At 61.8% G+C, this 20,471-nt stretch overlaps 1 protein-coding gene across 6 annotated transcripts; it reads left to right on the forward strand.

Moving 5' to 3' along the window:
* Positions 1–585: 585 nt before the first annotated feature.
* On the forward strand, positions 586–19,092 carry EIF4G1 (eukaryotic translation initiation factor 4 gamma 1). Of its 6 annotated transcripts, none has more exons than XM_080622505.1 (33): positions 586–716; positions 1,768–1,828; positions 3,080–3,188; positions 3,288–3,374; positions 4,876–5,049; positions 5,412–5,511; positions 7,264–7,376; positions 8,429–8,521; positions 8,595–8,661; positions 9,003–9,875; positions 10,980–11,068; positions 11,266–11,452; positions 11,816–11,949; positions 12,202–12,339; positions 12,530–12,703; positions 12,778–12,975; positions 13,227–13,373; positions 13,468–13,704; positions 13,785–13,889; positions 14,301–14,454; positions 14,556–14,656; positions 14,754–14,856; positions 14,973–15,063; positions 15,685–15,941; positions 16,018–16,133; positions 16,281–16,453; positions 16,614–16,739; positions 16,830–16,911; positions 17,127–17,225; positions 17,348–17,482; positions 17,565–17,646; positions 17,718–17,858; positions 17,971–19,092. In XM_080622505.1, exons 3-33 carry the CDS (start codon positions 3,114–3,116, stop codon positions 18,150–18,152), a joined length of 4,833 nt encoding a protein of 1,610 aa, XP_080478631.1. In that variant the 5' UTR covers positions 586–716; positions 1,768–1,828; positions 3,080–3,113; the 3' UTR covers positions 18,153–19,092. The 6 variants fall into 6 exon arrangements, with proteins under 6 accessions (XP_080478631.1, XP_080478632.1, XP_080478630.1 ...); XM_080622506.1 differs by having other exon boundaries at positions 588–716; positions 12,220–12,339; positions 14,961–15,063; XM_080622504.1 differs by having other exon boundaries at positions 589–716; positions 14,961–15,063.
* Positions 19,093–20,471: the final 1,379 nt, after the last annotated feature.

The raw sequence follows: 20,471 nt of genomic DNA on the forward strand, positions 1-20,471 counted from the left end.
TGGGCAGCAGGGCTAAAACTGGTCGTGGGATGGAGGCCATGGGTGAAGTATTTTTAGGAAAGAGAAGAAAGCCCTGTCCTGTTTCCAAACCTGGCTGTGGCCGGGGCCTGCCCCACCCCAGCTGGGTGGCTGTGGGAGGCTGTGTATGAGTGAGTGTGTGTGGGGCTGTAGGGTGCTGGTGGAGGCTGGGGTGGGTGTGAGGTGTCAAGCAGGGTTGGTGTGTACAGTGGGAGGGTAAGGGCCTGTGTCCTTTGGTGCTGTGTTCATCCTGCTGGGTACGAGGTGCGGGGAGGGTCCTTGGTCGGTGCAGCACAGGGGCTCTGGAGGAGTGACAGCCCCGGGGGCAGGGACATGCCCGTGGGCGCAGGTCCCGGATGGACGCTGTTGCCGGTGCTCCCGTGCTGACGCGGGCCGGGTGTGTCGCTGTGCCACGTGCTCCCGCACCGAGCGCGCGAGGGACAGCGTGACCTGGGGGGCGTGGCCTGGCGCAGGATGGAGGTGTTCTCCGTCCCACCCCTCCCTACGTGACAGCGGCGTCACGTGCCGCGGGCGGTGCCCAGCGCGGCCTCAGGCGCGGCGCCCGGCGCTCCGCCCCCGCGCGCCCCTCCCCCGCGGCTGCGCGCGGCCCCGCCCCTGCGCGCGGCGCGGCTCCGGAAATGGTCGTGCTGCGCTGCGCTGCGGCTGCGTCGGGCCGCGCGCGCTGAAGGAGACTGAAGGTAACGGGCGGGGGCGGGGCGGGCGCGCGCCGCGGGGGGGCGGAGGGGAGGGGAGGGGGGTACCGGTACCGGGCCGCGCGCCGGCACCCCGGGCCGCGCGCCGCCGGGCCCCGCCGCGCCGCCGCCACCACGTGGGCGCCGCCCCGACGCCGCCGGCTGCCCCCTCCCCCCGCCCCTGCCCTGCCCCGTTCAGCTCCCGTTCGCCGCTCGGCCCGGCAGGGCCTCGTGGTCCCGCGCGGCGCTTGCAGCGCGCCCACGTGCCGGCCGGTGCGCCCCTCCGCCTCGCACGTGCTCCCGCCGCCGCGTCCGCCTAGGCCCGCCGCCGCACGTGGTGTGTGCCCCGCCGCGCCCGCCCGTGCCGCTGCCGGTGGGGGCCGCGGCCCGTGGCTGCGGCCGGCAGTGACACGTGTCCTTGGCAGAGGCCGCCGCCACCGCGGGGGGGAGCGGGGCCGCCGGATGCCGCACCGGGCCCCGCGCCGCGCCCCGCCGGCCCCCCCCCAACCCCCCCGCGGCCTTTCCCCCTCCTGTGTCGCCAAGATGGTGCCGGCGCCTTCTTGGGCCTGCCCACAGCCTCGATATGGGGCCGGCAGCGGCAACCGTCTGGGCCGCCGCCTCGGCCTGGGGGCGAGGTCGGGCTCGGGCCTGGCTGCTCCCGGGCCAGCGCTGCGGCCTGGCCCGGCCCCGCCGTCGGGGACACCCGCTCCCTCCCCTGGGCGCCCTGCGGCTGAGCCCCTCCGTTGTGGAGCCCGGTCTCCCTCCCTATCCTGGTCATCTCTTGGACTGGGCCTGTCTGCCCTCACGGCCCAGCCTCGGGTAGAGAACCGCCGCCCCAGCTGCTGGCCCAGCGCAGGCCAAGGCCTGGCTGTACCAGCGCGGGGGAGGCAGCGGCTGCGGCGGCTCCTCCTGTTGTCACCCTTCCATTCGCTTGGTAGTTCCCCTTCTCGGGTCGGGACCTGTCTCGCCCCAGGCCGGCCAGGGCATTGTGGGGCACGGGGGGGACTCCCTGCGGTGTGCCCGGGCTGATGTCTGTCCCCTCCCTTCTCTCTCCCAGTCAGTCGGATGAACGGTCTCTGCAGGCCCGCTCAGCCGGCCCAGGTTTTTCCCGCGGGGGGGTGAGTATGCTGCTCGCTCCCGGTTGTGCCGGCAGTGTGGGCTGGGGAGGCCGGGGATGTCCTCGGATTTCCCCATTCTCTGTGTGACACCCCTATCCTCTTTCTGGGGTGAGCGGTGCCCATGCTGTGCTAAGGTGTCCCAGGTACTGGATAGCTTCCCTGGTGAGTAGGGGGCTGGGGGGAGCACTGGTGGGGTGCAGCCCAGCTTTTGCCATCTCCTGAAATCCCAACAGGACCCATCTCTGCTGGGTTGTGACTGGGGGACCCCCATGATGGGGTGTCACCCTGTCATGCCGGGGTGCAGCCCCGGAGGGTCAGGGCACCCCGTGGCCTGGCAGTGCTGGCATGGCCTGGTGTGGGCTGGATGTGCCTGGCGGTGCTTGCAGTGGGCCGGGGGCCGGTGGTGCTGATGCGGCTGGGCTCGGGTTACAGAAGGCTATTGCCTTGCGTGCGCTGCCCAGCTGCGGGCTCACGGGTGCCATGGGGGTGCAGGGGACCCCAACATGGAGCAGGGTGGGGGGCACCGCCTCTTCTTTCTGCCCGACGGCCTTTGCACTGGGGCGGGGAGAGTGGCGCCGGCTGCCAAGTCCCTCCTGGGACAGCTGGAGGGTGCCAGTGGTGGGGGGGTGTCCACGGGCTGCCCCAGGCAGGGCAGCGGGCAGGATCGTCGGCAGCGCAGGGGGGCGGGACGCAGGACGCAGGACCTGCTCCCTGCCCTTCCTCCCCTGTAGGCGTTTGCGGTGTGAGCCGGGGACCCGGTACCACTGGCAGGAACAGGTTTGACTGGCCAGGGAAAGCGCTTAGTAGGTCAGCCGGGGTGGAGCTGGCACAGCGACGCTGGGGTGCCGCCGGCCCACCCAGCCCCCTGGAATTGGTGATGACCTGGGTGCTATTGGCAGGTCATGGGCATTGATGTCTGCTTGTGTGGGGTGCCCAGCCAGCCTCTGCAGAGTCACCTCAGGGAGTCAGTCCTGACAGTAGGCGTGGGTTCAGGGCACAATGAGGGGCTCTGCTCTGCAGGGTGTGGGGACCTGCCCTGTTTGGGTGGCCTGGCAGTGCTCCAGCGGGGCAGGAAAGGGTAGCTGGGGGTCTGTGCCTTGATGGGATGCTGTCCGTGGGGCATGGCTGGTGCCTGGCTTTACACTGGTGGTTCTGGAGATGCACTGTTTTCAGGGCTAACATAGACAGCAGACACAAACCTTGGGTGCTCCCATCTCCTCTGGCTTATGCCTGTTGTCCCTCTTCCCTCAGATAGCGAGGGGATCCTTATGCACAACCCCATGAAATGAACAAAGCCCCACAGCCCACAGGAGGAGCCCCGACAGCCCCGCACCCTGCCCCTTCTCCTGGACTGCCGCAGGTAACTGGGCCTTTCAGGGTGAGGGGGACCCAGCTTTGCCCTCCCCAGTGTGCATGGAGGGTGGCAGTGCCATCTCCTTCCCTCCCTGCCTCCCTCCAGCCAACATTCCCACCCGGTCAGACGGCACCTGTGGTTTTTAACCCGGCACCGACCTCACAAATGAATACGCCTTCTCAGCCGCGCCAGGTAAGGGCTTTGCCCTGGGTTGGATGGGAAAATCCAGCAGCTTTCAGCCTCCTGGCCGAGTAGCCCCCAGCTACTGTGGTGCCTGTGGGTGCCAGGAGCCCCGTGGTGCCCCTGGGGCTGGCATGCGCCTGCGAGGGTGAGCGCGCCTGCGATCCAATCCGGATGGACCACAGCCGCTGCCCGGGGACCTCCTGGCCCTGGGGTGGGGGGGGCACACACCTCTGGCCGGGGATGCCCACCGAGTGACTGCTCTTCTCTCCTTCCTCCCCTGCCCCAAACCTCCCTCTCCTCCTCTCTCAGTTTCCAGCAGGGCCTCGGGCTATTCACCAGCAGGTACTAACCCGCATCCCCCAGCCCGCATGCCGAGCACCTTGCCCCGACACTGCACAGAAACACCCATCCTGGGCACGAAGGGGCCGGGTAGCACATGGGGACCCGGGAGCTGGGGGACAGGCTGGTCTGGGGAAGGTGGGGTACACCCACTTGACTATGGGGGGGTTTCCATGCAGTGTCTCCCTAGTTTTCTCCATGCATGAAGCCTGCAGCATGTGGCTGTGCCTGTGCTAATCCTGGCCCAGGCTGCTGCTTCTGCCTGTGCCTTTCCTCATTCTTCTCTTTCTCCCCACTTTGGGGGGGTCTCCCAAGGCCCTGCAACGCTGTGCAAGGCTCTGGACCTGCATCAGCCCTCTTGTGTAGAGGAGCTGCTGGGGACAGATCTGGTGACATCCTTGGCTGTGCCAGCTGGGAGCCCCCCAGACTCTTCCCTGCCCCTTGTGAGGTCCCTACAGAGGACCCTGGTGGATTTGGGATGGGGGCACTGGGCAAAGGGTTCTCCAGCCTCCTGCCCCCTCCTCTGCCAGGCACCCTGTGTCCCAACCCCTTCCCAGTGCGGGTAACTCCTCTCTGTCTCTTTCCCCTTTTCCCTCTGTGCGCGCTTGCTAACAGGGAGGATTCAGGTCTCTTCAGGTAACGCTTTCTCCTTGCCCCAGGGTGCGTGCGCGGACCCTTCCTTACCCACTTGCTGCCGGGCTTGAGCTGCTTCTCCCGGGGATGCTCCTGCCCGGCAAAGAAGCTGGGTCTGAATAAACAGCACGAGACAGTGGGGGATAGCTGGCTCCATGCTCCCTGGCTGTCCGGCTCTGATTTGGCACTGTGGGACTACAGGTCCCAGCATTCAGTGCGAGCACCGGGAGCCGGTGCGAGGCACGCCGGGACCCACTGCTGCCAAGCTGTGTGCGGCCGTGGCCGGCTCCGGGTGCTGGAGCTGCCGGCCCTGACGGGCTCGGAGGGCGCTGCGCCGGGCATGAGCTGGGTCGCGTGGACCCAGGCGGTCCCGCAGGTGTGTGGGGACAGGATGGTGCCGGGGAGCTGGGGGGCATCTCGGGGAGTGTGTGTGTGAATGGGGGGGGCTGCATCATGATGGGAAGTGTCCCCCTGTGCATTGGGGTGCTGGGTAGGGGTGCTGTGCTCCACCTGATGCCATGCCCTGTCTCTCCCCAAGCATTTCTACCAGAACAGGGCACAGCCTCCTGCTAGTGCGTCCCGCGTGCAGAGTAACACGACGGCGCGGCCCGGCCCCCCTGCCCATGTGTATCCGGCTGCTTCCCAGGTGATGATGATACCCTCCCAGATATCCTACACACCTTCCCAAGGAGCCTATTACATTCCCGGACAGGTGAGGGCCATGCCCTGGGCTCTGCGAGAGGGGGCTGGGGTGGTCAGTGGTGGGGGGTGTCATCCAGGGTTGGAGCTATGGTCTGGTTTGGGAGGGTGTAATGGGTTCCCCCTGGCTCCCTTGAGCACCCATTGATTTGAGTGGGATGTTGCCCATCTCTGTAGAGAGGCAGCAAGTGGTGCTGGTCCCTCTCCCTGGCAGCCCTTTGAGGCTCTGGGCCTCTGGGCCCACTTTGCGTGCATGCTGCTCCCTGCATGGAGTCCAGCTGGTTCACAGGAAGGTCTGGGGGCACATCGGTGGTTTTGGGGGGTAGTTTGTGTTCTGCAGGAGAGGTAACTGACCTTTCTTTACCCCCGTTGCAGGGTCGCTCCACATACGTCGTCCCGACCCAACAGTACCCGGTCCAGCCCGGTGCCCCTAGTTTTTACCCTGGAGCCAGCCCCACAGAGTTCGGGACTTACGGTACAGATGGGGGTGTTGCTCTGCTCTCTGATGCTCTTCCAGCCCCTACACTCCATCCTTTTTGCGCTCCCCTGCTTCTGGCCTCCCTGCAGCTGCCTGCACTCAGGAGCTGAGTGCGAGTCCCTTTGCCAGCTTGCAGGGGCTGTCTCAGTGACTCCATTACAGGCTGTTTTGGGGGGCAGGGGTGTTGCCAATGTCTCAGCAGCACTGAGGGCTGCACATCATGTCCCACTGATCCAGCCATTCCTGTTCTTTTTCCAAATCAGGGCTATTTAATGTTTAACCCTCCTGGCGGAGGGCTGGGGCAGATGTTATCCCCTGTTCCCCCTTGCTCACCATCAAGGTGAGCAGTTTAGGGTTGGTGACCCGCCTCAGCAGCCTGCTTCCTAAGGAGCTGAGCTTGGAGTGCCGGGGCCACTCCATGCCTGCCCTCTCCCGGCGCTGGGGAGCGGTGGTGTGAGCAGCTCCCCCCTTCTTCCCCCCCGCTTGCATGTGGCCACCCGGGCTGTGACTATATTTAGGCTTGGTCCTTGGAGGCCCGGCAGACACAGAAATGTGAGCCGAGGCCTCCGACCGAGCAGCAAAGCATAAACTGGGCAGAGGTGGGCTTCTCATGAGCCAGGTACATGCCCGTCCTTCCTCTTTCCCTCCCTGCTGTGCTGGGGCCCACCCAGCCCCTTGGAGGAGGGAGATGGCCTCCAGCAGTGGCCAGCTCCTGTGTGCTGGGCTGCTTCTTTGTGCCCAGTGCTGGGGCATTCCTTTGGCTGTCTGTGTGGGTTCCTGGGATGGGTTTGTCTTCTGCCTCTACTTTGGGACTGTGCCTGTTCCTAGGGGAGCTGGCAGCAGTGTGCGCCTTGCCCACAAGACTGTATGGGTGGCCTGGCATGGTGTGCCCCTCAATGGGTGAGATGGGCTGGCCTTTCTGGTGCTGAGTGCTGGGCAGCTCATGGTCTCCCTCCCTGGCACATCCCAGGTTGCAAGGCTCATCCCGTGGCCCTCCGTCCCTGCGGGGCAGAGCAGAGGGGTCCGTGGCTTGGGGACAGGGCAGTCACCAGAGCACCATGGGCAAGTTCAAGGCTTGGCGCAGCTGTGAAGGTGCTGGAACCATAGGGGGCTGGGGCCCAAGCCCAGCTGTGCCTCTCCCAAATCCTCATGGCACCGCTCTGGGGTGATGCTTGTGGATGCCCTGGGAGGAGCAAAGCACCTCTCTGGGCTGTGCCAGCCCTGGATGGAGTCCAGCTCTGCCTCTTCCCCCCGGCACAGCTCCCTCCTCTGGGCTGGGTTTGCCGGGGGCTCAGGCTGCGCAGGGAGTTGGAGCCCCTCAGCTTGGGTGTGAATGGAGGGTGCGGACTGGGTTGCCTGGTGCCGCCCTGGGGCTGGTGTCGGCCCTGGGAAGATAAGGGTGCCGGCAGGAAGGCGGCTGCCTGCAGAGCTGGGACGCCCGTACCTGGCATGGCTGAGCGTCCTTGTGGGTCCATCGATGGCGTGGAGCTGGTGGGCACAGCGGGTACCCGCAGGGCCTGGCTGGGTGTGGGGATGGCGCGGGGACGCTCTGTTTCACGGAGAAGGAATTTGGTCAGGCCTGTCAGGCGGGTTGGGACAATCCGGGCCGGATGCGATGGGGGTTTGCTGCAGAGCAGCACAGGCTCCCCAGGCTCCTGACAGACCCCTGTGTTTGGGGGATCAGGGGGTCCCCTGGACGGACGTGGAGGATCTGGGTTGGCTGGTCTGACGCTCTATCCTCTCCTCCAGCGGGTGCTTATTACCCGGCACAGGGGGTGCAGCAGTTCCCGGCAGGGGTCCCCACTGCGCAGGTCATTGTGAGCCAGCAGCCACCGATCCCCCCAAAACGAGAGCGCAAGACGGTAAGGAGCCATCTCCATCCAGGCATGGGCGGGGGGGCTGACGTGCAGGAGGGGATGGTGCCAGCCCTGAGTGCCTGCAGTGTGCAGGATGGGATGTGGTGCAGCACGCCAGGGAAGGGGGGCAGTGTGGGGCCGTGCAGCCTGGGCTGGAGGGCTTGGTGAGGGTCTGGAGGCCACGGTGGGTGCCAGCGACCTTGGCTGTCCCGGCGGGCAGCGTTGTGCTGAGTCATGGCTCCTGAGGGGTGGGGGTGCTGTGGCTGCCAACTGCTGTCTGCTCCCGGAGATGCCGGCGCTCGGAGGCCTCATATGGGGCCTATTTATAGCAGGGAGACGGCTGTGGCATGGCCCTGCACCGGGGCAGGGGGTGCTGCCGCGAAGGGGAGGTGCTTGCGTTTCCTCAGCAGAGGGGCCTCGGTGCCCCTTGGGCTCTGTGCTTGCTGTCCTGGAATCAGGTCATGAGTGGGGTGGGGAGAACAAGGTCCCTGGCTGCATTGTGCCCCCACCAGAGTCCCGGACCCATGTGTTCTCCCCACTTCCTCCTCCCAGCAGGGTGCCCTGTGGCTCTTGCTGTAACCATTGCAGGCATGTGGCCAGTGAGCCTGCAGGCATATGGCCTGTGCTGGGGTGGCATGGAGCTTGCCATGACTTTTGTGTGCCAAGGCCGGTCTCTTGTGCTGTCCCTCAGGCAGAGAGGGATCCCCACAGCTCCTGTGCCAGCGTGGTGATTCCTTGGGATACCCTGACCCTTGGAGATGGGCACTGACCTGGGGACACAGTGCTGGCTCTGGCTGCCTGGCATAACAGCTTGCAAGGCATCAGGACAGGCCGGTGTCTGTAGGGCACCGTGCCTTGTGTCGGGGGGAGGTGGCACCTGTTGGTACCCAAGCTGCATGTGGCCAGGGCAGGCACAGCAGTGAATGAGCCTCACTTGCCTCTCCCGTCAGAGAAGGGGGTGTCCTGATGGTGTCTGGCCCAGGAAAAGGGGGTGGCCCGTGTGCTGTGTGCCCCACCCTGCTAACAGCTTTCCTCTCTCTGCCCTGACCCGTGCAAAGATCCGGATACGAGACCCCAACCAAGGCGGCAAAGACATCACTGAAGAAATCATGTCCGGAGCAAGGACCTCATCCACTCCCACCCCTCCACAGGTAAGGGGCCTCCCTGCCTGGGGTGGTGGGATGTTCACAGGGCCCTGCTGAACTCCCTCTTTCTGCCCCCCAGGCTGGAAGTGGTTTGGAGCCCCAGGCCAACGGAGAGGCCCCCCATGTAGCAGTTATTGTCCGGCCAGGTAAGTGCCTTTGCTGGGTGCTTCTAGGATCCCTGACGCTGATGCTGCAGGGTGCAAGATGCCAGCCCTGCCTTTCCTCAGCTCACCTGGGGCTTGTGTGGTCAAACACATTCCCTACATGCGTAAGGACTGGTCCCGATGTTTGGTCCAGGAGAGTTTATGGGGGCTGACTGTTCATCCCAGCCTTTCTGTGGTCACTGGAGGATGCCTGTTGCCCGTCACCTGTTTACAGTGTGGGTTGGCACATCTGTCTCTGCCCCTCCTGCACAGAGGGCTCAGGGGGTGGTGTGCTGGGTGAGGGGGGATTGGAGAGCCCCTCAATAATGCCACCTACCTTTCAGATGACCGTCCGAAGCCTGCGCTGGTGGTGAGCAAGCCCGTCTCCCTGGAGCCTAGCAAGTCGGCGTCTCCGTCACCTCCCCCTCCTCTCATCCCCGAGGTGGAGCCCGTGGTGCTCTCGGCCATGACGCTGGTGCCAATGGAGCCCCCCATGGATGCGGACACTAAAGTGGAGCTGGGCGAGGCGCCGCCTGACCCGCACAAGACGTTTAGCGCCATCACTACAGTGCCAGGGGCTGTGGAGCTGCCCCTAGTGCCCGCGCCCGACATGGACACAGTGGCTGTAGAGGAGGAGGAGGAGGAGATTGCCATTCCCCTCCCAGAACCCACCCCACAGGCGCCTGTGCCCACTGAGGCACCACCGGCACCTGTTGTCCCCCCGATGCCATCGGTGCCCCTGGTGCTGGCCGCACCGTCGCCACCACCCATCATACTGCAGGCCCCTGAAGCGCCTGCCAAACCTGCCTCTCCCAGCCCTCCGCCGCTCCGGGAAGAGCCCTGCCCTGAGCCTGCTGCTGAGGCCAATGGGGTCTTGGAGGAGGTGCCCGAGCCGGTCCCTGAGGCACCTGTGTGCCAGCCAGCACCGGTGCCCGTGCTGGGGCCTGTGCCCACCCTGGACTCCCCCATTGCCCAGCCTGAAGAGCTGCCCCTCCCCAATGGGATGGAGGGCACTGGCAAAGTGGAGCCAGGCGAGGAGCAGCCTGAGTCAGACGTCAGCCCCATCTCGGAGCCTGAGGAGCCGACCCAACCTGGCACCCCTGCCTCACCCCCAGCAGAAGAGGAGGAGGAGGAGAGCGAAGGCCCTGGTGAGGCCCAGGAGCGGAGCTTGAGCCCGGCCCCTGCCCCTTCACAGACCTTGGAGGCGACCGCACAAGGTTGGGAATGCTGGGCTGGGGTGTTGGATGATGTATTGGGGTCACCCAGATGCGGTGCTAGGCATGGGAAAGGAGGATGGGGTTAGGTGACCCAGGATGTGTGAGTGTGGGGTGCTGGAGGGGGTACAAGCTGCCCATGGATGTCAAAATGGGGGAGTGCATCCACGTGCAGGAGTATGTGGTGTGTACAGAGGGGGGTGCGTGTGCTGTGTCCGGGGGAATGGGGTGCCATGGGGGAAGTTTGTTTTATGTGATACCTTCTGTGGGGTGCAGGGCAGGTGTATTGGGGTAGTATCTGTGGGCTGTCCCTATCTGTCCTGAGACATGACAAGGTGCAGGGGGGATGCAGAGCTGTAGCTGTGTGTGGCACTGTGTGTAGGGGTATGCAAGTACATAGTTGTGATTGAGGAAAGTGATGTGCCCTGGGGGTGTGCTGGGGCAAAGATATATATTAATTTTTGTAAGCACTCTGCATATTAGTATGGGGGTTACATAGAAGTGCTGGTGGGAAGATGGGGGAGATGGGCACACAGGATGTGTTCATATGGAGCACTCTCTGCAGGGATATATGGGGGCTATAGGAGGACAATCTGGGGGCAGATGTGCTTCTGGAGAGCACCTCTGTATGGGGTGCTGTATAGGGGTGCCAGAGAGGGGAGTGTATATGGGGGCACAGGTCTGTATGGGGATGTCCCCCTAAGGGCTGCCCTGCAGAGGGATGTGGGTGTTGCAGGGATGCCCTGAAGAGAATGGGGAGCACTGTGCTATGGAAGAGATGTGGGTGGGGTGAGGAGGCACACAGTAAATCAGGGTGCAGGAGTCAAATGGGGAGGTGTGTCTATATGGGGTGTTTTCTGGGCAGCAGGATGCCTCGGTGGGCTGTGTGTAGGATCCACAGGGCTGCAGATGCCCAAGTGGGTACATGGCGTGTTTGGGTGATGGAGGCTGTGATGGGGGCAGGACCACATCCTCATGGCTCCCGGCAGGCGCATCCTGAAGCTCACCTGGTTTTACTGGGGCATTGCTGGTGACCCTGAGCTGGTGTCAGGGTACACTGGGGACTGGGAGGATCCCTGTCCTTCATCTCCTTGCCTCTCCTCCCAGTCGCCGTGTCGGTGCCAAAGAAGAAGCGGCGAATGAAGGAGCTGAACAAGAAGGAGGCAGTAGGTGATTTGCTGGATGCCTTTAAAGAGGTGAGTGTGCCAGGGGTGTCTGGGAGTTCCCCTGTGTCCTGTCTCCTCCTGTGATGAACTCTGCTTTGTGCCATCGTGTCTGGGCCACTGATGCTTCATGATGGTAATGAGGATCTGAGGGGGTATTTGGACACCTGGTATGTGGTGAAGAGGGCAGGACCAGGCTCACGGAGTGACTGCTGTTCCTCCTGATGCAGTCTCAGATCAGTGACAGTGCCTCAGAGACAGAGAACAAGCCCCCCACGTCCGTTCCTGCCCGTGAAGTGGAGGACGTGGCCCCTGCCCGTCCACAGGAAGACTCTGAAGAGACGTGGGAGGAGAAGGAAGACAAGCTGGCCCCAGAGAAGGGCAAGGCTGCCGATCAGAAGTACCGCTACAAGGAAGGTGAGCTGTGCCTTGGCCCAGGCCTCTGGTGGGAGCCTCTGCCTCTGCACTCAGTGGTGGGGATGGTGGGGGTCGTGTGGTCCAGATGTCCTAAGCCTCACGCTCCCCTCCCATCTTGTCCCTGAGCCTGGCATGGGGTGGGGAACAGAGGCCTCAGTGTGAGTGTCCTGAGAGGAGACAGCGAGCTGGTGGCATCAGCCTCCAGCAAGTAAGCAGTGTCATGCTCATGGCATACCAGGCTAGGACAGCTTTGTAGTTGTCTACATCCCATCTTGCTGGTCCTTCAGAGGGCTTGAACTTACCACAGCTCAGCATGGAAGATACGGGACAGGCCACGTCAAGGCCTCTTTCTCCCCACTGCAGAGCAATGGAAGCCACTGAACCCTGAGGAGAAGAAGCGCTATGACCGGGAGTTCCTGCTGGGGTTCCAGTTCATCTTTGCCAGCATGCAGAAACCTGAGGGGCTGCCCCAGATCACAGACGTGGTGCTGGACAAGGTTGGTGCGGCCCTGGAAATAGGGGAAGTGTGGGTGGTGGCCAGATGGGGGTCTGGATCCTTTTGTGCCTTGGCAAGGCAGGGCAGGGACTTGCCTGCTGTGGTCGGGGTCCTGTTGCGGCATCTGCAACAAGCCTTGAGCTTGGGGTTGGTTTGTGGGGGCACCTCTGAGGCCTTCTTTCGAGTTCCTTGTCCCGGCGCTGAGGCTGGGGGATGGATCCATCCCGCTCCTCTGCCCCCTGGGCATCCTCAGCCCTGTGTACCTTTGCAGGCCAACAAGACCCCACTGCGGGCGCTTGACCCCATCCGCCTCAGTGGCATGAACTGCAGCCCCGACTTCACCCCCTCCTTCGCCAACCTTGGCCGGCCCGTCATGGGCAACCGGGGCCTGGTGAGTATTTCCTCGTTTCACCCTTGCTCTCCCCCTCCACCTCTCTGTGATGATCAAGCCTTTGAGCCGCTGTGTCTGGGCCACTGATGTTTGTGATAGAGCTGAGGATCTGAGCAGGCAGATGGGGACACCCTGGGAGCTGGCTTGGATGTCCCAGAGCAAAGAGCTGAGTTTGTTCTCCCTGTGCCAGCCCTCGGGGTTGGGTCCCCGCCGCTCCCAGCAGAGCCAGAGGAAGGAGCCCCGCAAAATCATTGCCACTGTGTCCCTCAATGAGGATGTTAAGCTGAACAAGGCTGAGAGGGCCTGGAAACCCAGCAGCAAGCGTGCTTCGGAGGAGGAGGATCCTGAGAACATCAAGACACAGGTGGGAGCTGGGGCAGGTAGTGGGAAGGCAGAGGGAAGTGTGCCTGGCTCTCGCTTACCATGCTGTCCATGCAGGAACTGCTCCGCCGCGTCCGCAGCATCCTCAACAAGCTGACACCCCAGATGTTCCAGCAGTTGATGAAGCAGGTGATGGAGTTGTCCATCGACACGGAGGAGCGGCTCAAGGGTGTTATCGACCTCGTCTTCGAGAAGGCCATCTCGGAGCCAAACTTCTCTGTTGCCTATGCTAACATGTGCCGTTGCCTTATGGGGGTGAGCAGGAGCTGGAGAGTCTCTAACTGAACTGGCAGGGGTTTTGTCTGAGTGCCTTGGCTGAGCTCAGCGGGATGCAGGCCTTTCTGTGTGGGGTGGGATGGAGGACCAAGTCCAGAGTTGTGTCAGGTGTAAGGTGTAGGGTGTAGCATGGCTGTTTCGTGGTTTGAACAGTGCCTGTGCCTTAGCTGGCCAGCTTTTGTGGGAGACACAACTCATGCTCCTCGCCTGGGTTGTACTTCTCCCTGCAGCTCAAAGTGCCCACAACAGACAAGCCCACGGTAACTGTGAATTTCCGCAAGCTGCTGCTCAACCGCTGCCAGAAAGAGTTCGAGAAAGACAAGGACGACGATGAGATCTTTGAGAAGCGGCAGAAGGAGATGGATGATGCCAGTGCTGTGAGTTGGGGTGGGAGCCTGTGGCTGAGTGCTGGTAGGGGTGTCCTCGGGGCAGCTCTGGGCTCTGAGCTGCCCTGCTGTACCTTCCCTGCAGCCCGAAGAGAAAGCGCGCATGAAGGATGAGCTGGAGGAGGCGCGGGACAAGGCCCGCCGGCGATCCCTGGGCAACATCAAGTTCATCGGGGAGCTCTTCAAACTGAAGATGTTGACGGAAGCCATCATGCATGACTGCGTGGTGAAGCTGCTCAAAAACCATGACGAGGAGTCTCTTGAGTGCCTTTGCCGCCTGCTTACCACCATTGGCAAGGACTTGGACTTTGAGAAGGCCAAGGTACTGCTTGTCCTGCACTGCTTTGTGTCCCCTGCCCTTGCTTTTGGGAAGGATGTGACCATGACTCTATCTCTCTATAGCCCAGAATGGACCAGTACTTCAATCAGATGGAGAAGATCATCAAAGAGAAGAAGACATCATCCCGAATCCGTTTCATGCTGCAGGATGTGATTGACCTCAGACGGGTAAGGCGTGTGGCCTGCTATTGCTTGGGGACTGTCGTCTGTCCCCTGCTTGTTCCCATGGAGCTGTTGGCCAGTGTGTTCTTGAGTTCCAGCAGTCCATGCATCACTGGGAGGGGGGAGGTGGGTATGTAAGCTGTGTCCAGCCCCTAAGACGCTATCCTAGCCCCCCAGCTCTTGGTTAGCATGGTAGTGTTAGTGGGCGTAAAGTAACTGCAGCCGTTTAATACAGGGGGCTCCAGAAATAGAGCCCTTTTGTGCCAGAAGCTGTCACAGAATACGGGGAGCTGTGATGGCCGAGGCAGGAGAGCAGCCTGAGGCTTTGAGAATGGGATGGCTAGGAAGGGGGAATGTCTCTGCCTGCATCCTCCAGCCAGCTCAGTGCCCTCTTCCTTCCTTCCCTGCCCTCTGCAGAATAGCTGGGTGCCGCGGCGAGGAGACCAGGGCCCCAAAACCATCGATCAGATCCACAAAGAAGCAGAGATGGAGGAGCATCGGGAACACATCAAAGTGCAACAGCTCATGTCGAAGGACAAGAGAAGAGGTCCCCCCGGGCCATCCTCCAGCAGTGAGTGCCTGGGCTTGGGGGCAGCTGGGGCTGCCAGGGCTGGGTTGATCCCACTGGGCACCGCTTGGGATGTACCTTATGTCTTTCTCCCTTGTATCCAGGTGGGCGTGGCAGCTTGGTTGCAGATGATGGCTGGAATACTGTGCCCATCAGCAAGGGAAACCGGCCTATTGACACCAGCCGGATAACAAAGATCACCAAGGTGAGACTGGGAGTGTGGTGTGGCAGCTCAGTGGCTGCCTGGCCTGGATCCTTCCCTGGTGTGGGGTTCAAAGCTGACTCTGTCTCTCCACCTGCAGCCTGGATCTATCGACTCCAACAAGCAGCTATTTGCTCCGGGTGGTCGGCTGAGCTGGGGCAAAGGCAGCAGTGGAGGGTCTGGCGCGAAGCCTGCAGATTCAGGTATGCGGCGTGGGGGCTGGCTGGGAACTGTGGGACTGGGTGGAAGGAGGGATCCTGTACTGGGGAGGTGCCGAATTCTGAGACTCCCCTCTTTTCACGCCCAGCATCTGATTCAGGGCGACCAGCCACAAGCACCTTGAACCGCTTCTCAGCGCTCCAGCAGTCAACCCCTGCCGAGAGCCTGGAGTCCCGCCGTGTGGTGCAGAGGTGAGGGGCCAGTCCTGCCATGGCTGTTTTGGTCTGAAGCCTGGGGCGGCACCCCTGGAATTAGGCAGTGGTGGGTCAGTACATGGCACCTGGGCTGGAATAATCCCCTGTGGCAAGATGGGGCCTTCGGGGGGCTCAGAGTCGGTGGTGAGTCCCTGTAGCAAAGAAGGCTGACTCTCCACCCTGGGCTTCCTCCTGTTTGGCGCTTGGGGACCACGCCTGGGTGCTTGGGCTGGTCTGGCGGTCCTGGGGCCAGACAGGCTGGAGGGAGTCCCTGGTGGCTGGACTCCAAGGTCCCCAGGGAGAGTTGGGTTTGAGTTTATTTGGGAGACATGGAAAGCAAAGAGGGAGGACCGCAGTCTGCTGCAGAGGGAAGGTGCAGTCAGGATGGGGTCAGGCTCTTCTCAGCTGTGCCAAGGGATAGAGCGAAAGGCAAAGGGCATGAATTGTAACTGGGATAAAACAGTGAGAAGTGTTCTCCCCTGCAGGTGGTCAGGTGCTAGAAAAGGCCGTGGAAAGGTCTGGGATTGGAGTGGGATAGCCTTGCCTTGCAGAGCTCCACAGTCTGGTGTCAGAGAGGGTGGTGATGGTCTCTTCACGCTTTGTCTGTCTTCCACCCAGGAGCAGCTCCAGCCGCGACAGGTCAGAGAAGGCTGGGGACAGAGGGGAACGGGAGTCGCGTTCAGAGAAGGGCAGCGACCGCCTGGAGAGTCCTGACCGGGGGGAGCGGGCAGACAGGAACAGGTCTGCCCTCACCAAGCGGAGCTTCAGCAAAGAGACAGAGGACAGGAGCCGAGAACGGGAGAAGCATGGTGGCTCCGAGGCCGTGCGGAAGGCTGCTAGCATGTCGGAGGAACGGGACAGGAGCCGAGAGACCAGTAAGCAGGAGGGCAGTCGTGTCCTGGGGATCTGGCTATGCCTAGCTGGTGCCTCATCCTTGCTCTTGCCTTGCAGATAAGCAAGAGCCAGCAGCTCCTGCAGCATCTCCCAAGCCTGCGCTGTCAGAAGAAGAGCTGGAGAAGAAATCCAAGGCGATCATAGAGGAATACCTGCACATCAATGACATGAAGGTGAGAGAAGGGGGTGGTCAGGCACAGCACCAGGTGGCCCCTGTAACGTGCCATTCACTTTTGCAGGCAGTAGACCTGCTGGTCAGAATGAGGAAGAAGGGAGCTGGGACTGGCTGTGGGGCAGCACTGACCCCTTTTTCCCCACAGGAGGCCCTACAGTGTGTACAGGAACTGGGCAGCCCCTCCTCGCTCTACATCTTTGTGCAGAACGGCATCGAGTCCACGCTGGAGAGGAGCACCATCTCCCGCGAGCACATGGGAGTCCTGCTGTGCCAGCTGGTGAAGGCGGGCACGCTCTCCAAGGAGCAGTACTACAAAGGGTGAGGGGCTGGGGTAACCTGGACACAAGCTGGTATTTGCTAGGTTTTGAATGTGGTTGACCCTGCCCTGAGCAGGGCTCATCACTGGGACCTCCCGAGGTCCCTCCCAGCTGAGGGCAGGGGGGCTGCTGGATTCCAATGGCCTCCCTCTGCACTGCAGGCTCCGGGAGATCCTGGAGATCGCAGAAGACATGGAGATTGACATCCCACATATCTGGCTGTACCTGGCTGAGCTCATCACCCCCATCTTGCAAGAAGAAGGCATCCCCATGGAGGAGCTGTTCAGGTGAGGGCTCTGCCCTTCCACAGGGCTGCCATGGGGTCCCAGGAAGGCTCTGAGGGCAGGTAGCTCAAGCAGGTCTCTTCTGCCCTGCAGGGAGATAACAAAGCCCCTGGTGCCCATTGGGAAGGCTACTACGCTGCTGGTAGAGGTGCTGGGCTTGTTGTGCAAGGGTATGGTAAGTGCATGGGGCTCATGTAGCTGCCTTGGGAACTGGCAGCATGCTTAGGGGGCAGGTTGGCAGGCAGGGACTGAACTGCTCTGCCACCAGAGAGATGGCAGGGGGAATCCCTTGCCACATCTGGGTCATGGGGGTGGCATGGCCAAGCTGCAGTATCCCCCTCCCTGAAGATGGAGGGCATGGGGTGCTGATGCTGACTGTCTGTTCTGTAGGGCCAGAAAACCGCAGGCAAGCTGTGGCGGGATGGGGGCCTGAGCTGGAAGGAATTCCTGCCTGAGGACCAGGATGTCAACAAATTTATCACAGAGCAGGTGGGAATTCAGTGGTGGTGAGGGAGAGAGACAGGCCCTGCGGGGACCCTGGAGGGTCCTGCTGCTGGGAACAGTGTGTTCTTCATGCTGAATGTAATAGCTCATCTCTGCTGCTCCCCCAGAAATTGGAGTACACAATGGGGGATAGCTCGGACACACCGAGCTGCAAAGAGCTGACCTCGGAGGAGCTGTGCAAGCAAATGGACAAACTGCTGAAGGAGAACCCGAACAACCAAAGAATATATGACTGGATCGAGGTGAGGTGCAGTGCAGGCACGTCCAGGGGCTCCCTCCCAGCTTCCTCTCACCTCACAGCCCCCTCTGCTCTCCCTCTTCTAGGCCAACCTGAGTGAGCAGCAGGTCTCGTCCAACACATTTATCAGGGCCCTGATGACATCCGTGTGTCACTCAGCCATTGTCTGTGAGTATGAGGGCGAGGCAGGGGGGTCCCCTTGCCGCCGCCAGCCCCCTCTCATGCCCCATCTCCCTCAGTTGAGAACCCCTACCGTGTGGATGCCCTGGTGATCCGCAACCAAGCCAAGTTGCTGCAGAAGTACCTGCGGGATGAGCAGAAGGAGCTCCAGGCACTCTACGCCCTGCAAGCCTTGGTGGTGAAGTTGGACCAGCCTCCCAGTGAGTGTTGTGGGGCAGTCAGGCTGAGGAGGGGGTGGCAGGTGTGTTACCACCCCAGCAGTGTGGCTGGTGGCTGGGCAATGGCAAGGGTCCCTCTTTTGTCTCCCCCTAGACCTGCTGCGGATGTTCTTTGATGCCCTCTATGATGAGGATGTCATCAAGGAGGAGGCTTTCTACAAGTGGGAGTCCAGCAAGGACCCAGCTGAGCAGCAGGGCAAAGGGGTGGCTCTCAAATCGGTGACAGCCTTTTTCACCTGGCTCCGAGAAGCCGAGGATGAGTCAGACAACAACTGAGCAGCCATGAGGAGGAGGAGTAAGAGGGCAGAGAGAGTGGGGCACCCCTGGGAGCGACTCCATCCCCTCCCATCCATGGCCCCCCTGGACTTGCTGATGTGAGGGCCGAGGGACCTGCTCTGCCCCCTGCAGCCCCCCTCTCTCTTTTCAGTTCTCCTTCTCTCCCTCTTCCCCACATCCCGGTTCTGTTTGTGAGGCCTGTACTAGTTTGTCACGATGATAATAAATGAATGCTGGTGGAGGTGGCTATTGCGGTGGGTCCCCTCGGGATCCCTCCCCTCTCAGCACAGGCACACCGGGTCTTTGGGAGCAGGGCGGAACACCCCTGGACTCATGTCATGGGGAGGGGGGGCAGGATGGGGACATAACTTTCCCCTCCTCTCCTCCCTTGTCCTTCCTCCTCCCCACTTCTTGCTGAAATATAGAGAGATTATATATATATAAACTTATTAAATTTGGTTTGGGGACAGGAGCGTGATTTCTTCCCCTCCCCTGTCCTCTCTCTATTTCTCCATCACTGCCTGGACCCCACCTCTATGGTTTTTTATTTTAAATATAAATCATTCCCCCCCCCAGCTCCCGCTCTGACACCAGGGGAGGGTGCCGGGGAGAAGGGGGGGGTGACCCCTTCTCTCTGGGCCAGGCTGAGTCCCCTCCTCCCTCCCAAAGCCCCCATCCTCCTCCCAAACGTTTAAGGCCACAATTGGGCAAGTGACAGGGCGGCCCCCATCCGCGTCCCCTGTATTTATAGAGTGCCGGATGTGATGAGCCGCATGTGTAATTATTAAAACAAGGATTCAATTACTGGTCACGTGAATTTGTAAATAATTTTTTTTTTGCCTTTTTTTTTTTTTTTTTTTTTCTTTATGGAGTATTTAATTGAAGATTTAAAGACATCTTTTCACCTTAAAACTGGAAATAAAAGAACATTGCTAAATAATGCCCCGTGTGCCACTCTTGCTGCCCCATGTCACTTGAGCCTGGGCTGGTGTGGGGGTGCCAGCCTGGAGCCCAGGCAGGGGCCAGCCTCCCTCGGCACCCAGAGGCAGATGGTAGGTATCCCCCACCCCAGGGCTGGGAGGGTGGCAGGGGATGTGCCTGGAACAGGGACCCCCCTCACCAGCTCTGCCTGGCACAGGGTGTTCCATGGTGGAGCAGGTAGCCCTGCCAGCACCCTGCCTGCAGCACAGAGCCCCATGTCCCCAGGCATCCAATTTCTCGTGAGCACCAAAGTGTCAGGACCTGTGTGCTCTCCCTGGGCTCTGCTGGGAGGTGGGTGCCATGATGCCCTCATACAACTTCCATCTTGGGGGGCTTTTTCTCTCAGCACCTTCCAGTCTTGGCTTGCAGATGGGGTGGAGATGGGCAAGACTGGAGGCCCCCAGTGGAGTGTTGCTCTTGGGACTGGAGGCTAGTCTTTGCTGCGTTGGGCTGCCTCTTGCTGAGTCACACTGGCCATGGCCCAAGGAAATAGAATAATTAACTGGAGGCTGTTCCCCAGATTAGAGGCTGATCTGTCTGAGCTGCAGCCCTGGCAGCTCTAATGCTGGGAAGCAGTTGGCACAGAAAGGCCAGCAGGGCCAGGAGAAGGGGGGCTGGGGGCGATACTGGCCAAGAGCTCCCCCTTCCCCTCAGTGACTGAGTGAATAAAGAGGGAGGGACTTGAACTGTTGGGTATCTTGCTTGCCAAGAGGCAGGGTGACACCCTGGCAGTGCCCCTCTGTGCCAGGGAAAAGGTACTGCAGTATTAATTGCCACCAGTAGGTTTCAGAATGAACAGAGGTCTGGCTGCAGGTTAACCCCTCAGCCTGGCACCAGCGCTGGCCTGGATCTCCTGAAATGGTGCCCAAAGCCTGCACCCACCTGCCCCGCAGCCAGATCCAGCGAGGGGGTCCCTTGTCGTAGCTGTGTGCTTCCCTTCCTACTGCCATCCCCTTGGAGCGGTGGAGGGGGGGGGACGGGACGGGCAGAGCCAGAGCCACCGCCCCCCTTTCGCAGGCAGGCCCGGGGCTGAGGGGTCCTTGTCCGTGCTCCAGCGGCTCTGGGGGCAGCGGGGTCCCGGGGCCTGACGGGCCGGCGCTGTCCGCGGTGCTGGCACGGCGCTCTCCGCGGTGTCCGGCCTTCCTCTCCTCCTCAGCCCCCTCCTTTCGTCCATTCTCCTCCTCCCCGCGCCCCCTCCTCTTCCTTCATCCCCCTCTTCCTCTTCCTTCAGCCCCCCTCTTCCTTCATCTTCCCCGCCTGCCTTCATTCCCCTTCTTCTCTACTCATCTCCCCTTCCTTCTCTTTCCTCCAGCCTCTCTCCCACCCATCCTTCTCTTC

Source organism: Psittacula echo (assembly GCF_963264785.1).
Source record: "Psittacula echo genome assembly, chromosome: 7".
Taxonomy (NCBI): domain Eukaryota; kingdom Metazoa; phylum Chordata; class Aves; order Psittaciformes; family Psittacidae; genus Psittacula; species Psittacula echo.

Bases quoted from the DNA above. Each gene is read 5' to 3' on its own strand.
- EIF4G1 (XM_080622504.1), top strand. From the start codon at position 3,114: ATGAACAAAGCCCCACAGCCCACAGGAGGAGCCCCGACAGCCCCGCAC. The intron at 7,377-8,428 runs GTAAGGAGCCAT...ACCCGTGCAAAG, and splicing joins CAAAACGAGAGCGCAAGACG to ATCCGGATACGAGACCCCAA. The intron at 12,340-12,529 runs GTGAGTATTTCC...TCCCTGTGCCAG, and splicing joins TCATGGGCAACCGGGGCCTG to CCCTCGGGGTTGGGTCCCCG.